Source organism: Schistocerca serialis, chromosome 1, assembly GCF_023864345.2.
Source record: "Schistocerca serialis cubense isolate TAMUIC-IGC-003099 chromosome 1, iqSchSeri2.2, whole genome shotgun sequence".
Lineage (NCBI taxonomy): Eukaryota > Metazoa > Arthropoda > Insecta > Orthoptera > Acrididae > Schistocerca > Schistocerca serialis.
In genome coordinates this window covers 438598140-438618609 of record NC_064638.1, presented here as the reverse complement: position 1 = coordinate 438618609, position 20470 = coordinate 438598140, and the positions used below count along the sequence as shown (strand labels likewise).

General features: G+C 39.7%; 1 protein-coding gene across 2 annotated transcripts in view; it reads left to right on the top strand.

Moving 5' to 3' along the window:
- The window catches only part of LOC126472759 (serine/threonine-protein kinase Nek8-like), a 184751-nt gene that overhangs the window by 110673 nt on the left and 53608 nt on the right, over positions 1–20470 (top strand). For both annotated transcript variants that reach the window (XM_050099957.1, XM_050099958.1), the window contains exons 3-4: positions 2666–2836; positions 19430–19587. In XM_050099957.1, coding sequence (XP_049955914.1) covers positions 2666–2836; positions 19430–19587 — 329 coding nt within the window. The remainder of the gene's footprint in view (positions 1–2665; positions 2837–19429; positions 19588–20470) is intronic.

Below are 20470 nucleotides of genomic sequence, written 5' to 3'. Positions count from 1 at the left end.
TGTTGTGCTACTCTAGCTGGTGTGCGTAAAGGGCGAAGATACATTCGGAAACGATCTCAGATTGCCACGTGGAATGTGCCCAAGTTTTTTTTATTGTTGTGGCCAACAGTGAAGAAGCCGGCAATAATATAAATTTTGCGCAAGTTCACAAAACCTTACGGCATTTCCGAATCGGCTGTATTTCGTATTAACAGTGCAGTAACATCGTCAGAATCTCTAGACGTGTGCACGTGTTTTGATTCTCCAAGAAAGGGATATAAAGTAAAACGGAAATTTACAAAATCTGACGAGTGTAACAAAACCTTAATTTTTAGAACTGTACTTCGATACTACAACAGAGAAGAGTATCCGTCGGCTAAAGAAGTGCAGGGTGATGTCCGTGAAAAAATTAATTACTCTTGTTCAGAGAACTCCGTTCCTTGTCTTCTCCGCACACTTCGTTTTTGATTCAGGTGTTCTGACAGCCAAAAAATTTTAATGGAATGGAGAGACATTGTAGCAGCAAGAACGAAATTTTGTGTAAAATTCACTTATTGCGTGCTGAAGTCTTGTAGTGTACCTCGAAAAACCTTGATTTTCACAAAACCACATACAAAAATATATTTTACTCGACTTCAGTGGAAATATTGGCCTGAAAGTACCTACAGTTACTTTTTATAGCGTATATCGGCGATTTGGGAGATCAGTGCAGTGTCGAAGGATCAGAAAGAGGAGCAAATTAAAAATTTTCGCGAGGCAGGTAATATTCTGGACCGTATTAAGGCGAGCCTTGGAACTAAAATCCTGACGGCGGTATACAAGTACTCGCTCGTTGCCACGCACGACGTTTCTCGTAAATAAAATACGTTCGTACGTGACACAATTCTCTAATGATGTCTTGCATGTTACCAGAATTAATTTCATGGTTTTCTTAACAACTTTCTGGCTGGAAGTTTCTATAGGGTGCCGAGAACGCAAATTCGATCAGCGGAATTTTTCGTTAGGTACACAGGCGGAACAGTTTCACACTTCTTACGGTATTTTTTTCTTTTAATGTTGGAACAGTTTATTTCACGATAAAAGATGTATTACAGGCATCTATAAACTTTGAGATCTGTTCATATATTATTTTCAGTCCAAATATGTCAGTGGTTCTGTTTTGCCACGGGTTGAAGTAAAATATTTTTCTTCAAAATTTATTGTAACGTTAGTTTTTACTTTTCCTAGAAGCCGGCAAGAATTTTTTTGCAAAGTGCTCCATCATATTGTAAGCTACAAACAGAGACATCTAATATTTTTTTCCGAAATTTTGCAATCGTGTGAAATTATTGCTGACTGGCAAAGCTGTAGGGAGGTCAGATGACCTTGAGATGCTTGTTTTTTTGTGACGGCCGCTATAGGTGCTTTGTTTCGCAAAAGTGCGAAAAGAGTTTCAACACACGCGTAGTTACAAGTACATCTCATTATAACAGAAACAATTTAGGAAGAAAAATACTTATGTTCAAAATTACCTCACTCTTTAATATTTCGTAAATTAAAAATTTGTGTGTTGATACACTTGATTTTTTGATGATATCCGCCTGACTATAAATGTCACAAGGAACTCGAAACAGCTTTAAAACCGCAAACAAAACTAGGTGAACAGACAATGACAAAGATGAAGACCACGCAACCACCGCTGCGAAACATTTTATTGTTTTCTCTCAACTCATACGTTTTACCTCTTTGTTAAGACACCAGCTGCAGTTGACTTAATAATAGACAATTTTACATTATTTTTCATGTGACAAATTATTTAATATCTCTGCCTACAATTATTAACATTACATTCTTTTCCGAATATCGCATTTTTCATGTGTAAAACATGTTTATTTTTAATTGTTACCTCCTTTTATGTTTGACATTTTTCAGTTTTAAAGGACGTTAACACACACCCACATTTTCATCTGTTTCTCATTTCCGCCAGCCATGTTCAGTTTGCCCTCTTTTTTAATTAAAAGTCTACAATTTATACAGAAATTGCAAATTTATCTTGCATAAGCCATCAAGTCGGTCGTACCTGCATATTTTTCCTCACATTATTAAACTGCACATTTGCTGGAAGGACTTTCAAAATGAAACAAATACCTCATGTTTTTGTATCTAAAGATTTTATCAAATTTCAGAAAAGTACACACAACAGCCAACATCTTGAGAAGGCAAGCGTTTGATACAGTATTGAGTAATTCACTATCCACATGTGTATTATTCTATACTGATTTCTAACTGAGTCATTTAAATTTAAAAGTGCGGTAGCGGTTTTGCGAAAACAGCACAAGTATTAACTGTCTGCCAGTTTCTATTGGGACGTGTTTGCGCTTACAGGCAGCACTTTCACCGCCAATGTGTTTACTGGAACGAGGTGGAATGTTGCTGTCAGTTTGCCGCTAGCAGCCAGTGTTGGTTTAAATGGTTCAAATGGCTCTGAGCACTATGGGACTCAACATCTGTGGTCATCAGTCCCCTAGAACTTAGAACTATTTAAACCTAAGTAACCTAAGGACATCACACACATCCATGCCCGAGGCAGGATTCGAACCTGCGACCGTAGCGGTCACGCGGCTCCAGATTGACGCGCCTAGAACCGCACGGCCACACTGACCGGCCCAGTGTTGGTGATAAGGCCGGTGGGATTTGGTGTTTGCAGGCGAGCTGCACGGAGGTGCGTGTGCTGTCGATGGTGCAGCACCCGCTGGTCGTGCGCTACCTGGACAGCGTGGTGCAGGAGGACGCGCTGCACATTGTCATGGAGTACCTGCCGGGGGGCACGCTACGGGACTTCCTGCGAGCGCGCGACGGCCGCCTGCTGCCGCAGCAGGTACCGCACTCGGCACCTACATCTCTGCTCTAATATATATATATATATATATACTAAGATGGTATCTGTTCTTTCGGACATGTCCGAAAGAACAGGTACCATGTTAGTATATATATATGTAAGGCTCACCGGCCACTTTACCATCTTCTTCTGTGCGAATGCACAAACAGCGCCCGAACTCTTACGGGAATCGGCAACGTTCCGCGAGTAATGAGTATAATGGGCGGGGGCATTACGAATGTAGTGCGGGACAAAACGTTGAGAATGTGGGTTTCGCGGGAGGCGTGCCAGAGATAAATTCCTGCAGTCGCGCTATCCTCTGTCCCCTCGGTGGCTCAGATGGATAGAGCGTCTGCCATGTAAGCAGGAGATCCCGGGTTCGGGTCCCGGTCGGGGCACACATTTTCATCTGTCCCCGTTGACGTAAGCAACGCCTGTAAGCAGCGAAGGGTGTTCATTTCATTGTAATTTCATTCTGCTTTGCAAATCACTGTAAACTGCGTGGCAGGGGTAACTTCCTACTTATTAGGGCTTCTTCCTGTACCAGGTGTGCGAAGGGTGTCTTATAAGCAATGCAACACCTTTTTTTCTGAAAGCAAGTGTGTTTTATTCAGGATCCCGGTACACCGTATTATTACCCACCATTTTGGCTATAAAACTCTGCTTTTCACTATAATCTCTATTAAATGCGATGGCCTTACGCCACCTTATTGGGAAGGCCTGTATGCCTGCACGGTACCACTCCAACAGTCGAAATGGGAGCCGACGCCTTGCTACGTCGATAACCGACCCATCATCCACGTACTACTTCCTGTGGAGAGCATCCTTCTTTGGGCCGACCAGATGGAAGTCGAAAGTGTGAGGTCTGGGCTGTAGGGTGGGTGAGAAAGACCAGTCCACTGAAGATTTGTGAGCTGCACTTAGGTGCACAAACTTGAGGCATTGCAGTATCATGAAGAAGGAAAAGTTCGTTTGCATTTTTGTAGCGATGAACACATTGAAAGTGTTTCGTCAGTTTCCTGATGGCGGCGTAAACACTTAAGAATTGATCTTTGCACCGTGAGAGAGGATGTGAAACGGAAGAACTCCTTGAGAGTCCCACAAGACCATCGCCATGACTTTACAGGCCGATGTTGCAGCTTTGAACTTTTTCCTTGGAGGAGAGATGGTGTGGCATCACTTCCTGGATTGCCATTTTGTTTCCAGTTTGAAGTGATAAACCCGTGTTTGGCAAAAAATTGTCACAATCAATGACATAATGTGCAAGCAATTCTGCACAGATGGTCCTTCGTTGATTTTTTTTTTTTTTTTTTCCGTCTTCTGCTGGGTGGCAAGGAACCCAATGGGCACACGTCTTTGAGTACCCTAACTGATGGACGAGTGTGTCGGCACCATAGTATGTGCAGAATATTGTGGGCTGTTGATACACAGGCGGTAGTCCATGTGTGGGGTGGTGGTGGTGGTGGTGGTGGTGGTGGGCCAAGTGCTGTAGGGGAAATGCTGAGTGCTGGAGGGGAAGTGCCGTTCTGAACTAAAGCTTACACTCACATTTTATGTATATATTAAGTGGGGGCCCTTTGTGCCCACATTTGCGTGGTGACCATTCAGAGTGATCTGTCACCTCTTCTTTACTTAGTATATAAGAATAATTTCGCCGAAAACGCGCCGATTTATTTTTGCCTGGTTTGTTAACCATTTGTGACTTCCACAGAAGTGGAGAATTTTGAGTAAAACCTAAACATTTCTTGTCGTTTTAAAATTTTCTTCTTTTCCAAAACTCAGCAGACCTTACACAGTCTCACCTGCTGCACAAGCGCAACTGCAGAGAATTCTGATACAGTGGTTTAAGTTTGTTGAGTGAGGAACTGAGGAAAAGTTAGGTCAGCATCTTATGAAAAAGGGCATTTTTGGTACAAAATAAATGTGTAATGAATCCACTGATGTAGTTCCAAAACCCATAGAATTTCTCATTTCAGTAGCTATCGATGGCCCTTAAAAATAACATTCTTCGGAAAGTCTGTAGTTGTTGGAATACATGACAGATAATGAAGTTTTGGATAATAACCATACGGCAGAATACTCTCCTCTTTGGTGTGCTATCAGTTGCCAAATTCTCATTTTGATTTCTCAAACTGTTCATGAAGTGTGAGGATATTTCACTCTGACTTTATCGCTGGCGCAGTGTGATCGCAAATAAGTGCGCTGCGTAAGATCAATTTTCTCGATATTGGCGACAGACCTCCACCCAAGTCTAAAGAAAAGTTCAATATTTTAGCTAAATTCTGTACGCAGTAACATATGTAATACGTACCTAAAGCAAAATCATAGCGACCCCTATTTTTCATTGCAAACTTTATCGAATTTCGCGCAATGTCTTACTTCCACGCAAATATCACAATAACTATAAGAATTAACGAAATGATGGACACATCGTAATGAACCTGACACATAAAGCTACAAGTATAACAAAAAGGAACTTTTTTTACCAAATAGTTTCTGTAAAATCATTTGAGAAAGATTGCAGCGCGTGCGCGTCGATTCTGTCATTGTCGACCGGCCGAAAGGTGGCTACTGAAAAAACTAATGAACTCGTCCAGCACTTTAGACGAAAACTGGTCACTGCGGATCGGCCACCGTATCGTGCGTGACCATACCAACACAACAGACACATCCATTTGTGCAGTGAGGTATCTTTGACTGTCAATCACATTGAACGGGAGTGTCAGCACATTAGCACATTCCAACAGTGCAAGAGTTCCAGCTGTGTGCAGCCAGCTGGCACACAGCTCAGATTGGTTTATGTGACCTATCAGATATTGATAGATACCTCGTCCAATGACTCACTTTGCTTTTGTTTACTGCCAGGTCTCTGTAAATATTCTGCAAGTGCCTATGAACACGTGCGATCCTCTGATTTTTCCCACCAAAAGGAATTCGATGAAACCTCTTGCTTGGAACGCATCTCTCTTCCACACACTATTTTGAAGGCTACACGTAGCGCCACCACCTATGATGCAAAACTATAGCGGCTGAAGTGGGAATATTCCACAACATCCCACAACAAATTTCGGATTCTTTTCAACCTCAATTGGCCGAGAAAAAGAAGTGTTGCACTGCATATTGAACGCCTAGATTCTTCACTTAAAAGCTGGTCCTCGAAACTTTGCAATTAGGCTTTCACAGGATAGTTTATATCTATCTAAATGTCTCTCCCAGTTCAGTTTCTCCAGCATCTCTACGACTCTCTCCCACGGCTCAAACAAACTATTGAAAATTCGTGCTGCCCTTCCCTGTATTTGTTCAGTATCACATTTTAGTCTTACTTGATGCAAGCCCCACAGTCATGGGTAGTATTCTAGAATGGGCTGCACGAGTTTTTGTAAGCTCTCTCTCTTGTAGGCTGATTGCATTTCTCAAATATCTCACTAATGAAACGAAGTCTGTTATCTACTTTACCTACAAATGAGCCTATGTGATAGTTCTATTTCATAACCCTACAAATTGTTGCAGCGAAGTATTTGTATGAGAAGATTGATTCCAATTGGACCCATTGTTATTGCAGTCACAGCTACTCAGTCTGCACCTTCTGTCCACTCAGACCTTCGCCCAGCTTCCAGTTGGCCATTAGCACAAAGTACTTCCATTTCACTCTTCCTCCTCCAACTTTCATCAGATCAGGCACTTGAAGACTGTCCTTTACGTCTATACCATTACTCCATGATCTGTCAAGGAAATTAAGAATATAATTAAATTCCTCAAAACCAAAAACTCTTGTGGAAATGATAATATTGCATGTAAAGTACTAGTCATAGGCTTTAGGATTAGAGACCACTGACCAAAACCCAAAAGCATTGATTTAATAGAAACATACAAAAAGAAGAAAGACTTGCTAGCTTTTGGAGTTATCCTGTGATGGGCTAGAGTAAAAGGCACACACATGTGTCCTTGCCCCAACATGGTGCCAGCTAGACTAATAGTGCTAACGCTATTTTGCAGCAAGTGGACTGGTTTGGCGAGGGTAGTGCGGGTGGGATGGGTAGAGTGAGAGGGAGCAGAAAGAGGGACTGGCAGTGGATGGCTAATGGCTGGGAGGGAGGTAGCTGGTTTGGTGGTAGCTGGTTTGGTGGCTAGGAATGTGGGAGTGAGGGGTGTCAGGTATATGGGATAGCACAGTTGTAGTGGCCAGTCGGAAGTGGCACACACTGAAGGTGTCAGTGGGACGTGAGTTGGGAGTGCATGACAGGATGGAGGAAGGTGAAGATGTTGGGTGGAAAGTCCAGGAACTGCAGGTTACCTGAGATCGAGGCCAGGCTGACAATGGGAGCAGAGGACGAATTATAAGGATAAGTCCCATCTACGTAGTTTGGTGAAGCTGTCGGACGGAAGGATTCAGTTGACTTCGGTTGTGAGGTTGCCATTGAAATTGAGAACTTTGTGTTCTGCTGCATGTTGTGCCACAGGGTGGTCAAGAACCTCTGACCACTTGGCGGCATGTTTCGTTTAAGGAGTGGCTTGACACCCTTCCTGTAGCCATCCCGTTACCCCAACTGGGTGTGTGTGTATAGTGTTGTTAATGTGAAATTGAGGGAAAGTTTTCTAAATGTTTGAAAGTTGTGTAACTGAAGCAGGACTTGCGGACCAGCTTGGTACTCATATAGTGGAATGTGGGAAACCACCTAGAAACCACATCAAGTCTGTCTGGCAACAGAGACCCTCATCATTAGTCCACCAGGAGGATTAGATTTATGATCAGTGCACATCTCCATCCTGGAAATGGTGCTTTAATATGCATGGCTATCTGGGCAGATAGAGATCAGTTTAGCTCATGCTATAGGCAGTATGAATATTGGCCATGTTACCCATATTAGTGTCCTAGGGAGAAAAATTCAAGATACCTGTGGGACTGTTGACACTGGGTTTAGCAGTATGTTAATGAGTCAGTAGCTCAGTGGATAGGATGCCAAACGAATAGACCAAATGTGCAGGAATCAATCCCTTTGACTTGTCTTTTCAGTGATGCCAATGTATACTTGAGTGGTTTCTAAGCTTGATGCACTTATGCCTGGATGTTTCAAGCAGCCTACTTGCAAAGTGGCCCAATGAGCTCACCTGTGGAGCACTAGTTCCTATTCAATCCCAGCTGTGGCCAGTCACTGCTGGCTGGCAGAGATTTGGCACAAATATCAATAAGGCTCATCTCTTAAATTAGAGTGGATTAGGTTAGATTAGATCCAGTTTTTGATCTATAGCTGCAAAAATGAGAAGATTATGATAGGTGTGGAACTTGTCAGAAAGCATAACATAAAAAAGTAAAACATTTGAATATGATACTCACTTCCCTGACCATTTTTCAGAAGTATGTTAGGATATGTGAATACATTACAGTAAACTGGAACTGGTAGTATTTACAAAATTAATACACTGTTGGAACAAAACACTAATAATAATAATAATAATAATAATAATAATAATAATAATAATAATAATAATAATAATAATAATAATAATAGTAAACCCATGGAGGCCCGGGAAAAGAATAGGTCTCCGGTATGTTCTGCCAGTCGTAAAAGGTGACGAAAAGAACAAACCACTAATAGGGCTAACCCCCCTTTTAGTGTGATAAGTTGGTTCAGGACAGAACTAAAGAAGCCTCGGACAAGTGCCATCATGGTCGGGGACGACATTTGAACCCTATGCCCGCCCACAATGATAACAACACTGCTAGCCAACTGGAAAATGATTTAAATCCAAATAGAGGTGTTTTGCAGGATATGCTTCCTGCAACCACCCTAGAAGGAAAACAAAGACAGAGGATGAGATGGTCAGATGAAGTTAATCGACACCTCATGTACTGTTATTACCAAGCAACAAACCTAGGAACCAACACAACTGGATACAGATCACAAGTATACACAGCATTTATTATCAGATACCCAGAATTAAAATTTTTAACAGAACAACGACTAGCTGATCAGATCCGTGTAATAATCAAAAATAACAGGATACCCCAGTCAGAATTAGAAAACATCAAACAAAAAGTACAACAAATATTGGAACAAAATAATGTGCAATCAGAAGAAGAAGAAAATACAGTAATGGACTCGAACATCCCAGAGCAAACAAACAAAGAACAACACACATCAATTAAACAATCAGAGGAAAACAAAATCTTAAGACAGCCAACAGAACAAGCACAAACAGAACACGAAGTGACACACATGTTAGATATAGAAGAAAAAATTCAGCTGACATATATAGAATACAAAGACACAAATGCAGACATTAGACCATTCTTGCATAGACCGCCAAATAACCCACAAGTAGAAACAACAATAAAAACTATCAACACAATCGTACACAACAAAATAAATGAAAACACAACTACGGAAGAGTTACAACTACTGGTTTATATAGGAGCACTCACTACACTAAATATACACACTAGGCAGAGATCAGAACCAACCAACACACAGAAGAAACCCACAAAACCAGCATGGCAACACAGGCTACAAATCAGAATAGAAAAACTGAGAAGACATCGGACAGCTAACACAATTTATAAGAAATGAAATGTCAGAAAAAAAACGAAAAAGGTTAGGTAAAATCTCACAAGAAGTGATAGAGCAATTAGATGAAAAGAAGCAGAAATTACAAGCATTGGCCAAACGACTTAGAAGATACAGAAAAAGTGAAAATAGATGGAAACAAAACCAAACATTCAACACAAACCGAAAGAAATTTTCCCAGACAATAGATAACACACACATTAAAATAGAAAATCCACCAAACATAACAGACATGGAACACTTCTGGAGCAACATATAGTCAAACCCGGTACAACATAACAGGCATGCACGGTGGATACAAGCAGAAACAGATACATACAAGATGATACCACAAATGCCTGAAGTGATAATTTTGCAACATGAAGTCACCCAAGCAATTAATTCTACTCACAATTGGAAAGCCCCTGGAAAAGATAAAATAGCAAATTTCTGGCTAGAGAAGTTCACCTCAACATATTCACATCTAACTAAATTATTTAACAGTTACATTGCAGACCCATACACAGTCCCTGATACACTTACACATGGAATAACTTATCTGAAACCTAAAGATCAAGCAGACACAGCAAACCCAGCAAAATATCGTCCCATAACATGCCTACCAACAATATACAAAATATTAACTTCAGTCATTACACAGAAATTAATGGCACATACAACACAGAACAAAATTATAAATGAAGAACAAAAAGGCTGCTGCAAAGGAGCATGAGGATGTAAAGAGCAACTGATAATAGATGCAGAGGTGACACATCAAGCTAAAACTAAACAAAGGTTGCTACACAATGCATACATTGATTACCAAAATGCTTTTGATAGTGTACCCCACTCATGGTTACTACAAATATTGGAAATATACAAAGTAGATGCTAAATTGATACGGTTCCTAAACATAGTAATGAAAAATTGGAAAACCACACTTAATATCCAAACAAATTCAAATAATATCACATCACAGCCAATACAGATTAAGTGTGGAATATACCAAGGAGACTCATTAAGTCCTTTCTGGTTCTGCCTTGCTTTGAACCCACTATCCAACATGCTAAATAATACAAATTATGGATATAATATTACTGGAACATACCAACACAAAATCACTCATTTGCTATACATGGATGATCTAAAACTACTGGCAGCAACAAATCAACAACTCAACCAATTACTAAAGATAACAGAAGTATTCAGCAATGATATAAATATGGCTTTTGGAACAGACAACTGTAAGAAAAATAGCATAGTCAAGGGAAAACACACTAAACAGGAAGATTACATATTGGATAACCACAGCGACTGCATAGAAGCAATCGAAAAAACGGATGCCTATAAATATTTAGGATACAGACAAAAAATAGGAATAGATAATACAAATATTAAAGAAGAACTAAAAGAAAAATATAGACAGAGACTAACAAAAATACTGAAAACAGAACTGACAGCAAGAAACAAGACAAAAGCTATAAATACTTACGCTATACCAATATTGACCTACTCATTTGGAGTAGTGAAATGGAGTAACACAGACCTAGAAGCACTCAATACACTTACACGATCACAATGCCACAAATATAGAATACATCACATACATTCAGCAACTGAAAGATTCACATTAAGCGGAAAGGAAGGAGGAAGGGGATTTATCGACATAAAAAACCTACATTATGGACAGGTAGACAATTTAAGATAATTCTTTATAGAACGAGCAGAAACTAGCAAAATACACAAAGCAATCACTCATATCAATACATCGGCTACACCACTGCAATTTCATAACCACTTCTACAACCCTTTAGATCACATAACATCAACAGATACGAAGAAAGTAAATTGGAAAAAGAAAACGCTACATTGCAAGCACCTGTATCATCTAACACAGCCACACATCGATCTAGACGCATCCAACACATGGCTAAGAAAAGGCAATATATACAGTGAGACGGAAGGATTCATGATTGCAATACAGGATCAAACAATAAACACCAGATCTTACAGCAAGCATATTATTAAAGATCCCAATACCACAACAGATAAATGCAGACTTTGCAAACAACAAATAGAAACAGTAGATCACATCATAAGTGGGTGTACAACACTAGCAAATACAGAATACCCCAGAAGACATGACAATGACAATGTAGCAAAAATAATACATCAACAGCTTGCCTTACAACATAAACTTATAAAATAACACGTTCCCACATACAAGTATACACCACAAAATGTACTGGAGGATGGTGAATACAAATTATACTGGAACAGAACAATTGTTGTTGTTGTTGTTGTTGTTGTTGTTGTTGTTGTGGTCTTCATTCCTGGGACTGGTTTGATGCAGCTCTCCATGCTACTCTATCCTGTGCAAGCTTCTTCATCTCCCAGTACCTACTGCAACCTACATCCTTCTGAATCTGCTTAGTGTATTCATCTCTTGGTCTCCCTCTACGATTTTTACCCTCCACGCTGCCCTCCAATACTAAATTGGTGATCCCTTGATGCCTCACAACATGTCCTACCAACCGATCCCTTCTTCTGGTCAAGTTGCGCCACAAACTTCTCTTCTCCCCAATCCTATTCAATACTTCCTCATTAGTTATGTGATCTACCCATCTAATCTTCAGAATTCTTCTGTAGCACCACATTTCGAAAGCTTCTATTCTCTTCTTGTCCAAACTGGTTATCGTCCATGTTTCACTTCCATACATGGCTACACTCCATACAAATATTTTCAGAAACGACTTCCTGACACTTAAATCTATACTCGATGTTAACAAATTTTTCTTCTTCAGAAACGATTTCCTTGCCATTGCCAATCTACATTTTATATCCTCTCTACTTCGACCATCATCAGTTTTTTTTTCTCCCTAAATAGCAAAATTCCTTTACTACTTTAAGTGTCTCATTTCCTAATCTAATTCCCTCAGCATCACCCGATTTGACTACATTCCATTATCCTTGTTTTGCTTTTATTGATGTTCATCTTATATCCTCCTTTCAAGACACTGTCCATTCCATTCAACTGCTCTTCCAAGTCCTTTGCTGTCTCTGACAGAATTACAATGTCATCGGCGAACCTCAAAGTTTTTACTTCTTCTCCATGAATTTTGTTTCCTTTACTGCTTGCTCAATATACAGATTGAATAACATCGGGGACAGGCTACAACCCTCACTCACTCCTTTCCCAACCACTGCTTCCCTTTCATGCCCCTCGACTCTTATAACTGCCATCTGGTTTCTGTACAAATTGTAAATAGCCTTTCGCTCCCTGTATTTTACCCCTGCCACCTTCAGAATTTGAAAGAGAGTATTCCAGTTAACATTGTCAAAAGCTTTCTCTAAGTCTACAAATGCTAGAAACGTAGGTTTGCCTTTTCTTAATCTTTCTTCTAAGCTAAGTCGTAAGGTTAGTATTGCCTCACGTGTACCAACATTTCTACGGAATCCAAACTGATCTTCCCCGAGGTCCGCTTCTACCAGTTTTTCCATTCGTCTGTAAAGAATTCGCGTTAGTATTTTGCAGCTGTGACTTATTAAACTGATAGTTCGGTAATTTTCACATCTGTCAACACCTGCTTTCCTTGGGATTGGAATTATTATATTCTTCTTGAAGTCTGGGGGTATTTCACCTGTCTCATACATCTTGCTCACCAGATGGTAGAGTTTTGTCATGACTGGCTCTCCCAAGGCCATCAGTAGTTCTAATGGAATGTTGTCTATTCCCGGGGCCTTGTTTCAACTCAGAACCATTATAACAGATAAAACACCACCACATAACAAACCTGACATCATACTCACCAATAAAAAGAAGAAATTAATCTAACTAATCGAAATATCCATAACCAATACAACAAATATACAAAAGAAAACAGGAGAAAAAATTGAAAAATACATGCAACTGGCTGAGGAAGTAAAGGACATGTGGCATCAGGATAAAGTTGACATTATACCAATTATACTATCAACTACAGGAGTCATACCGCACAATATCCACCAGTACATCAATGCAATACAGCTACATCCAAACTTATGTATACAACTACAGAAATCTGTAATTATTGATACATGTTCAATTACCCGAAAGTTCCTAAATGCAATATAACATATACCATACAGTTAAAAGGAAGTCACGCTTGATCAAGGTCCGCGTCACTTTCCATTTTTGACCAGACATAACGTCTGAGAAAAGAAAGAAATAATAATAATGAAACATAAATAATAAATTTGTCATACGCAAAATACCTAATCTTGCTAATCTTGACTGTTGTGACAGCATTTGGTCAAGTGCTGGTAAAAATGAAATCTAACACACACTTTAATTAAGCTGGTCTTACAGTCCCTGTTAAGAGATTCATGTGTAGAGTAGGAAGAGATGTCTATCAGAGAGTCTTTGAAATTTCTATTCTCCCAGTCATATCTGAAATATTTGTAAAACTTGTTGCCCAAATCCAAAAATTCATTGCAAAATATTCTATTATTCTAAACAATCAGTTTGGTTCTCAACATGGAAAAAATGCCATAGATGCAGTGGACAGTTTCATTGAGAAAATAAGTACATAATTATACAAGAACAATGAGATAGCGGGAATTTTCCGTGACCACACAAAGGAGTTTGATTTTATAAACTATGCATTTCTTATTTACAAACTTGAAAAGTATGGCATTAGTGGCAGTGCTCTACAACAACTTAAATTCTGCTTATCAGACAGAAAGCAAAGAGTTAGCATATCCTTCAATGGTGCAAATTATTTTTCTGACTGGAAAATATATCTCGGGGTATTCTGTAAGGTTGCATATTAGGCCTATACCTGTTTCTGTTCTATGTTAATGACTTACCAGTAAATATCACCTCCCTGTCAGTTCTGTTTGTAGATGATACTTCTGTCTTAGCTGAAAATCAGAGGAGTACCCTCAGTACATTATGAACTTGGTTTCAGCTAAACTTGTTGAATCTAAATGTATCTAAGACTCGCATGATGCAATTCAAAACCAAAGTCAAAATGTGAGTAGATTAAGATCGTTCACAACAACCAAGAAATAGAAGAAGTTGACTCAGTCAAATTCGTAAGTGACTCTAGGTCTTAATATAGATAGTTCTTATTCCCAGTATTGATACTATGTATTGAGCTATAAGATGACAGTAGAGACATATTATTTGCAAATAAATTTCATTAAGGAATAAATATACTGAGAAGCAGTGTTTGGAATACCCAGTTTTTTGAACAGGTTTCTACATGATTATTTTGAATTTACACCACAAATGAGTCTTATTACATGCTTTTGCACACTAAAAACTTTGGCTTGGGTTGACAAGTTACCCCAAAATATAATCCCATATGACATAATAAAATGAAAGTAAGCAAAATATGCAATTTTTTTGGATGTAATTGTATGTTATTAATGTAGTTTTTCGCATTTTGTGCACCATCATGTATCCTTGCTCCTTCCATCCGCATCAATACAGAAAAGTTTCCTTATCCCTAACCAGAACACAGTCCCACTTACTGTTCCTGCATTGTTGCTTGGCTCATGGAATCTCTCCCCCCCCCCCCCCCCTTCAAATGGCCTTCCCATCAAATCACCCATCTCTGGCTGCCACAATGACCTCCTTCCACAATGACCTCCATCTGTTCAGATTCTGCCAATCCTTAGTCCTGAAAAACCATATCAACCAAGCCCAAACCTCCACCTGTAAAATTCTCCTGCTATGCAATCCGAAATTCCTGGAACCCATAACACTCACTAAAACTCTTGCCGTCCAGGAACTAGAGCAACATTCACACCACCACCTTGATAAAATCTCCACCCTTCTCACTTCCTACTTCCGCTTTGAAGTAGCACTGTCCACTGGCTTTTCACATCCCCTCATAGCTGACAAACCTTGTCTCGCAGACCTGCTACATTTACCCCACCCTCCAAAACTCCCTCCCACCACCACTCAAAATCCAGAACCTGAACAGACCTCCACCAGAAGTCTTAGTCCCACAGAAATATCAGTCCTATCCAAAGGCTTCACTTTTTGCCCTACTCCCAAATTCAATCATGCAGTGTGTGTTAAAGAGCACCTCTTCTTCTCCCAGTCTCTACTAATCAGACACAACCAAAGACCAATGTTTAACCCTGTCTAACTCAGTTCACTCCTCCATTCAAGTGTGATCAACCCCCACTGCCCCTAATCACCCTCTGTTCACTTCACAGAATTTCTTAACCTCAAACCTTGCCTCATGATCATTCCCCAAATCCCTCAACATGTAAACTAGCCTTACATCCACAGAAAGAACAGCAGTCCACCACCTAAAAACTAATCCCAACCTCATAATCCTACTTGCGGACAAAGTCTCCACCATCACATCTGCAGTGACAAGCGGTCCCTCTCAAAATATACCGAGGGTCTCACTGAGGCCTTCACAGACTGTAATTATCCTCCCAACTTTGTATGAAAACAAATCTCCCAGGCCTTATCTTTCCAGTCTCCCACAAACTCCCATAGTCTCACTGTCTAGCCACAGAGGAGCATTCCCCTCGCAACTCAGTACCATCCAGGACTGGAGCAACTGAATTACATTCTTTGTCAGGGTTTTGACTACCTCTCATCATCATTTCCTGATTCGAAAAATGTCCTGCCCACTATCCTTCCCACCCCTCCCACAGTGGTATTCTGCTGTCCACCAAACCTACACAATATGCTCATCCATCCCTACACAACCTCTGCCCCCAACCCCTTACTTCATGGCTCATATCCCTGTAACAGACCAAAATGCAAGACCTATCCCATACATCCTCCCACCACTACCTACTCCAGTCTGGCCACAAACATCTCACCTATCCCATTAAAGGCAGGGCTACCTGTGAAACCAGTCATGTAATCTCCGAGGTAAACTGCAACCACTGTGCTGCATTCTTTGTGGGCATGACAACCAACAACCTGTCTGCCCACGTGAATGGTCACTGAAAAGCTGTTGCCAAGAAATAAGTGGACCACTTGTTTGTTATGAGTATTTGTATCTCCCACATCTGACATCATTCAGCCTGCAAATATAGACTTAGACACTTCAGCAATTCTGTGATATGCTCTTCCCAACAGAATTTATTATAGAGTTGTAATCCCAAAAATTTAACACTGTCAATGTCTTCTATCTGCATGTCATCATATGGTACACATATGCTGGAAGGAAATCTCTTACAGGTTCTGAACTGCATATAGTGGGTCTTTCCAAAAAAGACAGTGAATTAGCTTTAAGCCATTTATTAATGTCAGGTAGTTTGATAAGCAGCCATATTGCAATGTTCACATATTTTGCAAACAAAACAATCTTAACATCTGTCAATGCAACAGGCAAGAGGTCATTAATGTACACAAGAAAAAGTGTGAACTCAAGATGGAACTTCGAGGAACAGTACATGTAATTAATTCCCAATTTGAAGAAGACTGATTGTGTACTCCACAGATATTTCATGATAACACCCTGTGTTTCCTGTTAGTTAGATAGGACTCAAACCCTTTTGCAGCACTGCCAATGACACTGTAATGTTGTAATTTACATAAGAGAATGCTGTGATTCACATAGTCAAAGGCTTTTGACAGGTCACAGAAAATGCCGGTAGCTTCTGGTTTATTATCTATTGAATTAAGTATATTTTCACTGTATATGTAAATAACCTTCTCTATATCAGTATCCTTGGGCTTACTGGCCTATCTGCCACAAAAAGTTCACTTCTGCTCTCTGTTCAAGATGCTGAGGCCCCGAGCAGTTCAATTACAGACAATCACCTACCAGTGAGTTGAAGGGTATTTTGTTCTGGCAATGCTGTGCCAGGCAGCCATTGTAATCCATGAACACTCAACCATCACTGCAACTGATCAGAGGCACATCCAAAGCTCACCACCTTGCTTGATGGCACTTCAGATACCTTCAGGAGAATTGAAATCACTTGACATAAAGGTCATACAAATGGATCCACATGACCAGACAGTGTGTTCCTTTGCTAGCACCCAGTGAGTTGGCACAGTAGTAGGAAATTGGGCTCATATTTCAGAGGATGGTAGCTCAAATCTCATCCAGCCATAAAGATTTTTGGGTTTTCTATGATTTCTTTAAATTTCTTAAAGTGAATTAAAGGATGGTTACCTCAAAAGGCCATGACCAATTTCCTACCCTGTCCTTATCTAATCAGAGCTTGTGATCCATTTCTAATGAACTTGTCTTCAAAGGGACATTAAACACTTTTTTTTTAGTTCTTTTATCTTCCTTGTATGAGAGACAATGACAAGCATTTCATCCCTTGTAAACATCCTGCATACCTGAACATTTCCACCATCTGCCTGAATATTGGCCATTGAAAAGTGATACACAAAGCATTGTGTTGCTCTCAAGTTACTCATACCCTACCATTGGCTTTTACCAACATGTAACAGAAGTAATAACTGGTGTTCCCCAAGGAAGTGTTACAGGCCCTCTATTGTTCCTGATCTATATTAATGACATATGAGTCAATCTGAGTAGCTGTCTTAGATTGCTTGCAGATGATGCTGTCATTTACCATCTTGTAAAGTCATCAGATGATCAAAAAGACTTGCAAAATGATTTAGATAAAGTATCTGTATGGTGCAAAAAGTGGCAATTGACCCTGAATAAGGAAAAGTGTGAAGTTATTCACATGAGTACTAAAAGAAATCAGCTAAATTTCAATTGCGCAATAAGCCACACAAATCTGGAGGCTGTAAATTCAACTAAATACTTAGGGAATACATTTACAAATAACCTAAATTGGAACGATCACACAGATAATATTGTGGGTAGAGCAAACCAAAGTCTGCGATTCATTGGCAGAACACTTAGAAGGTGCAACAGGTCTACTAAAGAGACTGCTTACACCACACTTGTCCACCCTATTCTGGAGTATTACTGTAAAGTGTGGGATCCGCATTAGGTGGGACTGATGGATGACTTCAAAAAAGAAGGGCAGCTTGTTTTGTATTATCGTGAAATAGGTGAGATAGTGTCACAGACATAATACGTAAATTGGAGTGACAATAATTAAAACAAAGGTGTTTTTCGTTGCGATGGGATCTTCTCATGAAATTTCAATCACCAGTTTTCTCCTCCAATTGTGAAAACATTCTGTTGACACCCACCTACATAGGGAGAAATGATCATCAGGATAAAATAAGAGAAAACAGGACTTGCACAGAAAAATTTAAGTGCTCGTTTTTACCGCATGCCAGTAGAAAGACAGCTTGAAGATAGTTCATTGAACCCTCTGCCATGCACTTTATTGTGAATAGCAGAGTAATCACATAGATGTAGATGTATCAGTCCAGGGAACCTTTTTCCTGTGTCCTGGTCCAGTGTCAGTGTGACCTGCAACATACAGACCCACACATCTCATAGGCTTCTTTCTATTCCTGCTGTCTACACTCTTGATTTGACATGCAGATTATCCTCTGCTGAATATTCAGTCACCAGGCATTATTTCTGATACTATTTGTTTAATGCAGATTCCAACAGAGTACCTTAATGTTAAGTATTAACAGATCCCCAACAGTCTCTAATTGAGCAACATGTACCCTATCAAATAGTGTCTAACCCTGCTATTTATTGAAAAAGTATGGAACCTTCTATGCTACTTCAGTTGTAATGAAACACTCATTTCTGGGTTTATGACCGACAACAGAAATAAAGAATTAGACCACTAAAAAAGTTACCTGATCTGGACACTACTTTGATGTGGCCCAGAAAAAGACACATTAATCGTATTCCAAGGTTCTTGCATTATTGCAGGTATTCCAGATTTGTAAGAGTTCTCAGTACACATTTTTCTCTATAAGATGGTAAGACTGTTTCCTTAAATATTTCTGATGTCAAAATATTGTTAAATTTCTTGTGTTAATTTAGACACTGCTTATGAATTTCATGCAACAGAAATTAAGCTCAACAGCCAAATCTTGTTCCAAATTTTGTTCCCTTGTTATTTTGGTTAAATAAATTTCGCATCCTACGAACCTGGTCCATGTGTTACATCTGTTGGTTTTCAGGATGTTGTGACTTGGGCATCACAGTTGGTGCTGGCACTCTACCACATCCACTCACTCAACGTCCTGCACCGTGACATCACATCCAGCAATATATTGCTAACTGCAAATCACAGGTGCCTCAAGATTGGTGACTTTGGCATTTCGAAGATTCTTGCCAGGTATTCTGACAAGTCTCTTCCTAATCCACAACCTTTTTTACAAATCTGATTATTGATACCAATGAAGGTTATCTGTTTCTTCCTGGAGACTTGTAATAATAGGTAGAAAGTTAATTGTAAAATCTGTACATTTTAGCAGAAAAATCTAGTTATATACACTTTTAATTCACTTTCTCAGTAAAATCTCTCTTAGTCATGTACGCTTTTGTTATACATGAGAGAGCAATTGAATTAAAGACAGCTGCCAAGAAATGTCATCCTGATGAGGTTATACTCAACAACCGAGCTAGGTTAATAATTGGCTCCTTTTACCAACTTCCCGACTCAGCAGTATTAGTGGCAGAACAACTGAGAGAAAATCTGGAATACATTTCACATAAATTTACTCAGCATGTTATAGTCTTAAGTGGAGATTTCAATTTACCAGATATAGACTGGGACACTCAGATGTTTAGGACAGGTGATAGGGACAGAGAATCGAGTGACATTATACTGAGTGCACTATGCGAAAATTACCTCGAGCAATTAAACAGAGAACCGACTCATGGAGATAACATCTTGGACCTACTGATAACAAACAGACCCGAACTTTTCGACACTCTAAGCGCAGAACAGGGAATCAGTCATCATAAGGCCGTTGCAGCATCCCTGAATATGGAAGTAAAGAGGAATATAAAAAAGGGAGGAATGTTTATCTGTTTAGCAAGAGTAAAAGGAGGCAGATTTCAGACTACTTAACAGATCAAAACGAAAATTTCTGTTCCGACACTGACAGTGTTAAGTGTTTATGGAAAAAGTTCAAGGCAATCGTAAAATGTGTTTCAGACAGGTGCGTGCCAAGTAAAATTGTGAGGGACGGGAAAAACCGACCATGCTTCAACAA